At 36.5% G+C, this 12,472-nt stretch overlaps 1 protein-coding gene across 2 annotated transcripts in view; it reads left to right on the top strand.

The window, feature by feature from the left end:
• Positions 1-12,472, top strand: part of KIZ (kizuna centrosomal protein) — a 163,407-nt gene that overhangs the window by 75,469 nt on the left and 75,466 nt on the right. For both annotated transcript variants that reach the window (XM_054574142.1, XM_054574140.1), the window contains one exon: positions 6,833-6,983. In XM_054574142.1, coding sequence (XP_054430117.1) covers positions 6,833-6,983 — 151 coding nt within the window. The remainder of the gene's footprint in view (positions 1-6,832; positions 6,984-12,472) is intronic.

The following is a 12,472-nucleotide window of genomic DNA, read 5'->3' on the forward strand; positions in this document are numbered from 1 at the left end:
CCGTTCAGGTTCCCAGATGCTTCCAAGAAAAGGGTCACAGAGTTCCAAAACACTGGTCCACACAGTCAGCACAGGAGTAGAAACTTGTAGTCATTGGTTTTACTTTTTTATGAACTTCACCATCTACTTCTTTGTAAGTGTATTTGTTTTTAATTGTTAACTGGATATATCGATTCAGTCCCTCCTTATCGCAACGTTTTGATGGGAGAGAGCATGGATAGCTTTTGCTGGGTATGTTATATATTAACATACTTTGGAGAATAACCCAACATATAACCCAGTGTAGCCACCACCTAGAGGGATGTACTTGGCAGGTCCAAACCCTAGACTGATTTCTAAATTTCCAAGGTCATGCTAGTGATACTGGCTCATGATCTAGAAGATACAGGCCTACAATCTACAAGTATGGTACTTATACCAGCAACATCAGTAAAACCTGGGAAGAGAAACACACCTTCTCAGACCTTGTATCCAGGACCCACAGAAATAGGAATCTGGCAGTGGGGCCCAGCCATCTGGGTTTTAATGAGTCTTTAAGGGAACTCTAATCCCTCAAGTTTGAGAGCCACCATTCAGAGTATGTGTCTTAAATGGCCATAAAGCTGGGACAAGAGAGAGAAGTTTAATTGTTTACAGGGTAGTTGGCACATGTGGATCATTCTTGTATGGGTTTCCCACCATGGCTTCAGAAGCTTTGTGGCATTGAGTTCATATAAATGAATAATATGTATAATGGGTTTGGTCAGTGCTGGCACCTGCTAGGTACCTAATTCATATTGCATAAATGTTACCAGTGCTCTAACCCTAATTTTTATTTTGGGGACTGACTATATTTCCTCTTACTAAAACACATTCTTACCATTTATGAGTAAAAAACAAATTGTTACTCAAATGTGGTCAGCAGATGAATGTCTATGAAAGCCAATCTGAGAGGACTTTTTTTAACTGAGAGAGTGAGAGAGGATCTGGGTCTAGTTATTTTACATCCAATGTCATTTTCCCTACTTTTAATGTGCCACATTGGCTGTTTCATGCTAATGATATAAATAGGAAGGGTAACATGATTTTCTTCAGAGTAGATATTAGCGTAAGTCCAGTATGTATTGGATCCCATCAAGGAGTAGTAAGGAGAAGTCAAATAATGGTCTCTAAAAGGACCTTGTCACGCACGCGGGCACGCACACGCACACACCCCCCCCCCCCACACACACACACACACCCCCACCCCCGCCAACTTGGCCAATCATATGGTTTCATTTCACAGACCACAAGATGAGATTCCAAGTCCTGAATGTGTTTACATCGCCTTCTGCATCTATACTAGCCATTGCCAAAGTATGGAAAATACTGGAAATGACTTCCTGGTCAGTAGCTTTTCAACCAAAAGCAGGCGACAATGCAAGGGAATCCTCTTTCATGTTTTTATCATATGAAATAAAAATACTCCTTTACAAGGTGGTGGGAGAAGCTGGCTGGAAAGGAGTCTCTGCACTCACTAGAGCATTTAGTGATTGTGTGTTGTAAGGCCCTTTAACCAGGCCCCTGTTTCTTTCTCACTGCTTTTTATATCTGTTGATATGCTATTTCACATAAACCACAGTTGTGATATGTGGCATAGAAAGCATATATGCATTTATAATTCTCTGGGCAAACCGACTTGTTACACTAAATGATTCATTGTGTGACTCTCTTAACCTACGATGCCAAACTGTGATTGTGGATGATAAGATATGATATCTACATGTACTAGACTAGCGATTGTTATAGTTTCTCAACATATATAATAGAGCTTTGATTTCCATTATGAAAGGTTGCATTTTATATGGCTGTTGATCTACAGTTATGTATAAATCAGCCTTCCATAAGAAATGATTCTTGTTTATGATCAAACAAATTTTAAAATTAATATCTGGAGCCTTCAAGATGGTTTCTATACCACAATCATTTTTTAAAGCCAGATAAAAAAAGTCAGGAATGTTTATTATTGGCAGTGTTTTGTTCTGTTACAATTACAATTGTCCTGTATGTAACTGGAGGTGCTGATGAATGCACAGTGATGATCACTGGTTTACTCTCTAACCTTGGAAAAAAGTGCCAAGTGTTTATATGACCTTTGAGAAATGAGCAGTCAGGTCTTTAAATACAGATTCTTTCTAATGGGTTTTAATCATGGCATCAGGCTCCTCCATGTCCTTCTTCATCTAGGCAGCCCATGTGCCCCCGAACCCCTAGGAGTTACTGCAGGGCACTCCCCTAAGTGAAGTATTCCTGTCTGCTTTGCAGTGCCCCCTGGACTGAAGTCCATTGGTTAATTTTATAAACCATTCCTGAAGCACAGATTTGGAAAGAACAATCTACATTTGTTCCGTAACTGTTAGTGACTGTCATGTCAGAGAATTCTAAGCCAAGCGGGGTGGGAAGGCCCTAACAGGTAGTGAATTCCTAAAAACCTGTTGAAAAAGGCTGTGCTTGATGTGACAGCAGCCCTGCTCATGCCCCTGACCAAACCATGGCATTTTATATCTGTCTCTTTACTTTAATCTCATCTATAAAAGGGGACATCTGCCCCATAGCGTATTCTAACAGGAGTGTTCAACCTTTTGGTCATGCTGGTGAAGAAGAGTTCTGTTTGGCCACACATTAAATGCACAAACACTAACAAAAACTGATAAGCAAAAAAAGGTTTTAAGTAAATTTACAACTTTGTGTTGGGCTGCATTCATAGCCATGCAGGGCCACAGGCTGGACACCCCTGTAAGATAGTGTGAAGATTTCTGAATTCCTGCTTACAAAATGAAGCATCTTAAAAGAAAATATAACAATCCTATTATTATTGATTTTTGTTATATCAAGGATAAGTGTTCAAAGATCTTCATATGAAAGGTTTACTCTTATTAAGTGGAGCACCAAGTCATTATTTTAAGCAATTATGAATTATTAAAATATGATTCATGTCATTTGGGGAAATTGATAAAAATTTTGGGTTTTGCCTTCTGGAAAACATTTTAGCTTTAAAATGATTACTTAATGAGTACTTTTATCTTATATCAAAACCCTAATGAGATTACCCATTGTTCTTTTTCAGGTACAATTAATTGTTTCTGTTAGTGGCTACTTTCAGATACAATTGCCCAATTGTGCTCTTAAACTCATGATGAAAAATTCAGTGAGCTTTATATTTGTATAGTATGTAAATACTTATTTATTTTATTCTGCTTATTTTTAGAATAAAATTCAGAGTATTGCTTTGTGTGCATTAAAACTGGTCAAACTACCAATTCATTGTAAACCAGTTGTAGTTAGAAAATTCTGGTATACTTTTTGAAATCACAGTTTTCTGATTGGAAGCCATTCCAAATATATTAAATTAATTGTAGACTATTTAAAACCTATTATTTTATTAAGTTTTAATTAGTGTAGTATATAATTTAGCTGATATCAAACTTTCTTTTTTTATGTGAGGCTTTGATTTTATAAATTTTCCAATGTAAAGTAGACAAAAAAAGAAAAAAAGTCCTTTCAATCCTTTGTACCACTTTGCATATTTTCTAATTTGATGTGTTTATGTGGAACCAAGGGCAAGATTCCAAGTCAAGGATAGCTATGGCTCTTGTGCTCCTTGCACAGTCTGTCCTGAAATAAATCTGCAGGAAAGCCTGGTTTTGTGCTTTTAAGTGTTGGCCCAACTGTTCAAAAATTCTAGTTGTTGTACCTCCTTCAATAGTTTATTTTTTATTTGATTCCATGATTATCAATTAATGAGTTTTGTCATTTCGTGAAGTCTGTATAATAATTATAGAAAATCTTAGCTAGTTTTTCATGACAACCGAAATACTGGTTACAGTTGGTAAAGTTATTGGTAACCAAAGTCTTGCCTTGGTTTTGCCTCTGCAGAAGTCATGTGCACAGTCATGAGGCATGCTGATCTCTGATAATTAGCCCATCCCAACTAATTTAACTATTTAATTTATTCTAATTCAACTTGTTTTCAAGTTTAAGTCAAACCAACTAAATACACTTTCTGGTCAGAAATGCAGTTGATTGATGCAGTATGAGAAATATACCAGCTAAATAGACTAAAATTTGCTGGGGGCCTGGGAGTACATTTTCCCCATAGGGAGATCTATTGTGACATAAAATATAGATGCAAATATAGACCTATTACATAGAATCAGAACAAAGGAATTGAGTGGCATTCTTATGTTATAACTGGTGAGGTCTGGCCAGAACCAACAGAGTCAAGTTGCTGAAGGAGCTTCTACCAAACCAGCCAAAAACTTTAGAATCATTCTGGGAAGTTTTAAAAATAAGTTCAAGGATTCCAATGATACATGACACTTCATTCAAGCCTTGGGAAAAACTAGAGTTAGGTCAGGCAAAAGTTATAACAATTAAGATTTACTGAAGAAGGTTCTGAATTGTACTTAGACTTACTACCTACCACCTAGTTTCTACCATTGACATTTTATTAGTTTCCTTAGTCTCTCCATCCACCCACCCATCCATCAATCTCAATTTCTTATTTTTATACATTTCCAAGTAAATTGCAGACAGTAGTATACTTTTAAAAAACTTTTTATTTTGAAAATTTTTAAATATTTCACAAAAGCAAATATAACAGTATAATGAAGTCCTACGCACCCACTACCCAAGTCACCACTTTTCAACATTTTGCTAGTCTTGTTTTAGTATCTTTTCTTGCCCACACTTTTTTTTTCTTAAGGAATTTAAAATAGGTGATATATTTCATTCACAGATACTTAATCTCTAACATACAAAGATTTAACCCATTACTGTTTAACAAAACTCTTATTTATGTATTTATTTATTTATTTATTTAAAATCCTCACCAAGGCTGTGTTTATTGATTTTTAGAGAGAAAGGAAGGGAGAGAGAGAAACAATAGGTTGCCTCCTGTATTGCACCCCTAGTGGGAACCAAACCTACAACCTAGATATGTGCCCTGATCAGGAATCAAACCCATAGTTTTTTGGTGTATGGGACAATGCTTCAACCAAATGAGCCACCTGGCCAGGGCAACAAAATTCTTTTATTTGTCTAATACATAGTCCTTATCAGTTTGCCTTGATTGTCTCAAAAAACTCTTTTTAGATTTGTTTTGTTTTGTTTGAATCAGGATCCAAATGATACTGCCTTACAAGCTAGTGATTCAATCCAGATACATTATGATATTCCACACCTGTTATTTTGGCAAGACAGCATTATAGGTCGTGCTTGTACTTTTTATTACACTTCCTCAGGCGGCACATGATGCCTGGTCATCCCATCATTAGTGATGCTAAGACAAATCCATGGACTCAAGCATTGGCAGACTGATGCCTCTAATATACAGTGTATTGATATACACTCACAAAATTATGGTAATTTCCTGGATGCACTGATTTATTTGGACTTTCAAAATGGTGAGTTTTTTAATTCATTGATTTCTTCTGTATTTATTAGTTGGCAGAGCTTGTCCATCAACTTCTTAGTAACTCTGAAATGCATTTTTTTGGTTTTGGTTTTGTTTTTAAACACAAAGGCAGGATAAATGTGTGATTCTATCCCTTTACTTACTAGTTTTCAGAATAACAAATTGTTGCCCCAGCAGCCACCTAAGGTTTTTTTTTGTTTGTTTGTTTGTTTATATTTTTAATTATGGTAAAACACAACAAAATTTACCATCTGAACCATTTTTAAGTGTATGGTTCAGTAGCGTGAAGTACATTCACATTGTTGTACAACCAATCTCTAGAACTTTTTCATCTTACAAAACTGAAACTCTATCTATACCATTAAACAACTCTATTCTCCCTCCTCCAGGCCATGGCAAATCACCATTCTCCTTTCTCTTTCTATGAATTTTACTACCTTATGTGAGTGGAATCATAAAGTATTTGTTTTTTTGTGGCCAGCTTATTTCACTTAGCATGATGTCCTTAAGATTCATCCATGTTGTAGCACGTGATAAGATTTCTTTCTTTTTTAAGGCTAAATCCAAAGGTTTTTATTTTTTAATCTTATTTTTATTTATTTATTTTAAAAAGTCATGGCCTTTTGTACACTAGTTGTATTAATCCATTGTAAGCATTGTGCTTTGGGTGCTGAAATTGTCCCATCTTTAGCCAGTGGGAGCCCCTCCAAGATAGTTCCTGAGGCTTTTGACATGACTCAGTAGACTTTGATAGCTTCCTTACTTTCTGATATGATAAGGTGTTCCAGGCTGTGTTCTATATTTCCTGCCCCAGACCTGGAACAGAGAATTTTTCTAAGGGGCCTTCGTTCCTTTTAGTATCTAAATATCATAGTCTAGAAAGCAAGACAGGCTTACTCTTTAATTCTTTTCCAATACTATATTTGCAAATTATAAGTAGGCCATAGTAGGAGTTTATATAACAAGAATAAACTATTGTTAAGATGGAAATGTGATCTATTTCTTCTAACCACATTTAAAAGGAGCCTGCCCATCTATACAGTAATTTGAAACAATAGTTGCTCATTAGGATACTCTGTAAGCCTTAAAAAATTGCATGCCAGTTCATACCCAGACCAATTTTACTAGACTGTAGTGGGTAGCAACCAGAGATTCCCAGGTGGTTCCACTGTGCAGCCAAAGTTGAGAATGTTCATCTAACAGTGAAATCATAACCAAGATAAAGTAAAAATTAAAAAAAGTATCCCTGGACTCTAAAAATTCCCTTAGTCCAGATTAAATTAGGTTCCAATCTTTTCTGGATAACCTACCTTGTTGTGGGGACATTTAAAATGTGGGAATCTTATAAGTAATTCAGTCATACAAATCTCTAATGTTTCTCCTGTTTCCATTTTATAGATCTGAAGAAGCACCACCAGCCTCAGGCTTATTAAGGGCACGATTAGGTCAGCATGTTGCCACCCTGAAAGAATGTGATAACTCTATCAAAGAAGAGATAGCTAAACTGTCTGAAGTACTCCCAGTCAGAAACATTGACCAGAGGACAAAGGTTAGTCATTTTTCTTAAAGTTTCAAGATGTACAAGGTAATGATTTGAGAAAATAGTTATATTCTTAATATATTTGAAAAAATAACTAATATGTGAGGTTTTGTGGTTGGTTTGTTTCACCTTCCTGATCTCAGGCCTTTTGCATATCGTTTTGTGTAGGAATGTTACCTCCTTACATAGAGTTAATTGAGGTCCTAGAGATAATCTAATTAAATGCATCTACCACAACGTTTTCCAAGGAGCTATGATACCACTTGTGTGAATGCTCTTTAAGAAGGAACGATGTTTTTTAGAATAACAGAACCTGTATTTTTTTAGATCCATTCCACATCTGTTGATAAATGTAGATTTTAAGGACTTTTTCAAATTTCATCATCGATTTTATTTAGTACTATTTTTTGATAACATTGTTTACAGCAAGTACATTACATCTCAGTTGTGTCAAGGGTGAAAATAAGTATTGGTTGAATGCCCTTTACTATCTAATCTTTTTTTAAGGGTTTTGTTTATGTTAGAAAACATATTCCAAGTTCCAGACAACCAGTCCACTTATAATTTTAAAATAATAACTCCACTATTAATGAGAGGTGCCTGCCCAACTAATAACTTAGGAATCAAATGATATTCTGCTTTGTTCCTTTTTAAGTCATCATGACCTCATCTTAGAGGCAATCATAAAAATTAGGAATAAATTAATTACAACATACTTGTGTCCTTAAAGATGGAAGTAAGCAAGCAGTTTCACAGTTAGGTTCTGACTAAAGAAATTAATAGCCCCAAAGAAATGCACAGTCCCATTTACCAAAATGATATGGGCAGTGCAAGCCTTGGGAGCTTGAGGAAAAATGCTCTTCTGAGTTCTAGGATTGTTTTATGTATCATCCTTTTATGATTAGCAAAATCAAGTATCTTCGAGTTGTTTCCCTATGTTGAAACAATACATACAATATGTTTAGTAAATCATATCAGTTAAATATTTTTCTGTAGATAAAATACTTAAAAGTAAAAGATTTTCAAAATTTAAGAAAGCTCTACTGGCAATTACTTGTTTAAGTAAGAGTCTAATGAAGCTCAGAAATATTTACTTTGATCTCTTGGGTAAACGCCTAATTAAACAGCCACATGTAAATGATGTTTACCTGTGGGTCCCCTTGCTGTCAGCGGGAGTCAGTTCATTTCTTGAGTAAATACATCATTAAAGCCCTGAAACTCAGATTATGTCCCCTGAAGACTAGATAAGATCCACAGCACCTGCATAACCTATTAGGCAATTACATAATTGAGCTGCATGCTTTAAATCAGAAAAATGTGTAATTAATGTGGAAAAAAAAATGAGTTGGGAGCTTCATTAAAATACAAAGTGCCTTAATCTCTTTTTCCTTTAAGTGATGCTTGTTTCTACCTGGGAGAACTCCAGGCAAAGCAGAGTCTGCTGGTGTCACTGGTAGAGTAGGTCTGTCCTGTCCCCCACCACACACACACATCAGACAAACACGTGACTGGTCACAGAAATCCCTTCACTTCTCCCTAAATAATGGGCTGGTTTCTTGTTCATTTTTCTTGAATATTCATTTGCTAACTCATAAGAATACTTTTTCTTTCATTTAATTGCTACTTAGATAAAATCCCCTTCCTCTTCTGTAACTTAGATGTAACTTAAGTGATGATATTTGCATTTCTTTATAAAAACTGAAAAATTAACTTCCAGTGTGCAGGAGGAATGTTCTTGAGGAAGGCTCAGTTAAATCTAAGTAATATGGGAAAATGTCATCAGCTGCCTGCTTCCATGTTTTTTAATTCTCTTACCTTTTTCTGTCTGCATTAATAGCAGTGAACCAATTTACATATAGAAGGGAATTCAGCTTTATTAAATGCTTTCACATTCACTTTCCCTTTGTATTGTCAACATAAGAAACATTCAAACCTGTAGAGAATTTTTATGAGTTTATTTGAACTAACTGATGACAGTTGGAGGAAGGCAGAATCTCAACTCATTGAGAAAATGCTCCAGAAAATGGTGGTTTTATCACTTACTACATACATCAGAATCAAAGAAGTCATAAGAGGTTATGTGAAATTCATTGGTGAAAGATTAGGGAGGTGGGAGAAAGCAAAAGAAGGAAATCTCTGGGACTGGATAAAAAGTAAAACAAATAGACACGTACTTCTTTTTCCTTTTCCGTTTGTGGGTGTAGGATAATTAACAGCCAGCAATTAACAGGATACAATAACAATGAGGGGATTTGTGGTCTCTGCTCTGGTGTGGTGGTTGTGCTCTGAGTGGTCCTAAGAAAAGGAAATTACCCTGCTTTTCCAGAGGTATGTTATACTAGAGGCAAAAAGACAATAGACAGGTTCAGTTAAGGTAAAGATTGACCTTTGTCAGAGAAAAAACTGGCCTAGGACATGACTGCCTGCCATAAACTGTTTTTAATTAGAGTTTTAATTTCAGACCATCCTATGTGGTTATTTTCAGTCTCTGAGTTTATGAGGCCACCATGCAGGCCTCCCCTGAACTTGTCAGGCTTAGTATGTGCCCCCCCCCCCCTTTTTTTCAATCCACTGTATTTGTACCCCATCACAGAAATTGGATTCTTTACCATCTGGCATGATTTCTTTAAAAAACCAGCAGGGAAAAAAACCACACAAACTTGGGATGTTAAAGTAAATGAAAAGGAGTAAAGAAAATTGTCCGTTATCTGATGCTCTCCATATTTAACCTTTTGACATTGTAGTGTATGGTTTCTGATATTTAATGTATTGCCATGGGTTACACTATTTGTGTACATAGCTTCTTTTTTTCCTACTTGTCACAAGTGAACTTTCTTTCATACCATCACATGTTCTACGTAATTTCACATAGTTGTCAAAAGACCCCTATATGAATATTCCACAGTCCCTTTAACCAGGCTCCTATTATTGAGCATTTAAGTTGTTTTTAATGTTTCCTCTAGAAAAAAGGTTCAAGGAACATCTGAGCAATTCACTTTTTACAAATATTCATGCTACTTCCTTAGAATGAATTTCTACATAGAAAGTTGTTACGCCAAAGTATTTCCGTTAGTAGTTACCTAGATATTGAGAAGGGGCGCAAAAGGGACATAGAGCCCCAACTCAGGGCTCTATGTGGCTCAGTTGGTTGGGCACTGTTCTGCAAAATGAAAGGTCACCAGTTCGATTCTGGTCAGGGCACATGCCTAGATTGCAGATCTGTTCTGGTCAGGGTGTGTACAAGAGGCAACTGATCTGTGCTTCTATCTCACATGGATGTTTCTCTTCCTATCTTTCTCCCTCCCATACCTTTTCTCTAAAAATAAATAAGTAAAATTTTTTGTTTTTAAAAAAGGGACTTAGACATTGAGCTTAATAAACTGAGAAACATAAACCTGCTTGCTCAACATTGTGTTCCACCAGGGGAATTAACACCGTCCCTTCCACCCTCTAGTACCAGATTGTGGGGAGGTACAGGGGGAGGTCCTGGACCACAGAGGCCTCTCAGTCTAATGAAGGGGTATAAACCATTCAAACCTATGGAAGTCCAAGAAGTTGATTGGTAATTTTGAGAAGGCACCTGGTCTGTCCCAAGCCCAAGCTAATATAATCCTAGAGGAACAAAGAAGCTCTCTCACTGCCTGTCTCTCTCTCTTTCCCACCCATGAGCACATTTGCCCCATGCGCTTACACTTCTCTCTATGGCCATGTGTCCTTAGCAGCCACAGAGCCAGCAACCACATAGTCTCTGCCACTAGAGCAGCCAGGAACAAGCTAAGCTAAGCTGGATGGGGACTGAGACCATTTAGCAGAGCCTGAATACCGCAGCACAGCAATGGACTGCAGGTGGGAACACACACTAAACTAGCCAGATGCTGGACTGGACTGTACTTTAATATGAAACAGAAACTCTGGACACTGGCTTTTGCTTTGGCCTTGCTTAAGGCATGGTTGGATATTTTCCATGGCAGGACAGAGGAAGATGGGACATTGGAAACCCAGGGGGCAGCTTCTAATTCCACTCAAATAAACCAGGCCACACCACAGTCTCCTGTGCAGGGGTCTTTAGAATGCTTTCTTTGTGATCCAGTGAAAAAGCCTAATTCCCACCCACAACAAAAGATTATGTGAATCTCTCAGGCATTTGCTATACACTGCTCACTCTGAAAGGGTTATCACAGTTACCAGGAATAGGTGGAAATATCATTTCTCTGAGCTCTTATGAAACAAGATACTGTCAACTTCTTTTTTTTTTGAGACCCAAATTGAAAAATACAAATGACATTCAAATTTTTTTGTTCATTTGACCTTTATGTTACAATTCAGGTCATATTTCCCCCTATTTGTTAGCCGTTTGTATTTCTTTTTTTATAAATTGCCAGTTCATGTTCTTTGCTCATTTTCATATTAGGTTAGTAATATTTTTAGATAGTAATATTTTTTATTAACTGATAAGAACTCTTTTTCTATAAATTTGTACAATTTGTTGCAATATTTTGAAAAGTTTGATTTTTCAACTTTTTTCTTAATGGTGTTTTGGACACAATGTCTTTTCCATTAATAGTGTCATTTATCTAATTATGCATTAGAGTTTCACAGTTGATAAGTTTCTGCATATAAATTACAAGTCAACCTAGATGACTCTTGGGATTCTAGACTTAGTGGGGTCCATATTTAAACTGAACTTTGAGAAAAATTTTAGTAGAATTGAGCCAATAATTCTAGGTATCCTGCTAAGTATAATTAATAGGACTCATATCTTTTGTAAGATCTGAACTATGGAATTATCACCATTGGTTATTTTGCAAACGTGTGCCTTAGCATTGAATTTCTGAGTCCTTTCTTTTGGCTCCTGAGAAGGCAGATAGATACTGAAGAACTAGTTTGTATTGACTTAGGCTTCAGACTGCTGAGAACAATTAGGTAGTCTCCAGTCTTTGCTCCTGGCTTCCAAATGTATAAAATCAAAGAGAGCCTTTATGAACTAACAGGTAGGTTAAAACCCATGCATAGGCCATATCAGAAGGCCTATGGCAAAATTGTTGTCTGGTGGCATTTTCCAATAGAGTGCTCCAGTTTGCATTGTGCTTTCAAACTGGTTGAGATGTATAGAGCTCCTTACTCACTTCTCTGAGCTTTTGTCCTGTTGCTGTTATGGGTTAGTGTTGTCATTCTCAGACTGCAGGCTCATTTACATTGGGGACTAACTTTAAAAGTTAGAAACTTTTAAAAAAAGATAGAAACATGCCTTTTAAAAGGTCTGCAAACAATACAGATGTTTTCCCTGACTCTGCAGAAATTGTTTTTTAATAGAAACTTGACCATTTCTTGTATGAAGTTGACTTTTCTGTTCTTGTTTCTCATTATTCCCCGCTTGGTAGGGACCTATATTGTGGACTCCTTTATGATGGATGATAACCATTGGGCAGATTGTTGGCTTCATGTTCCAGTTGAGTCAAGCCAACCATTCTCATGTTGTAATTTGGTTGTTCATCAAA

Source organism: Pteronotus mesoamericanus, unplaced genomic scaffold, assembly GCF_021234165.1.
Source record: "Pteronotus mesoamericanus isolate MK-2021 breed Mesoamerican mustached bat unplaced genomic scaffold, CSHL_Meso_final contig_25, whole genome shotgun sequence".
NCBI lineage: Eukaryota > Metazoa > Chordata > Mammalia > Chiroptera > Mormoopidae > Pteronotus > Pteronotus mesoamericanus.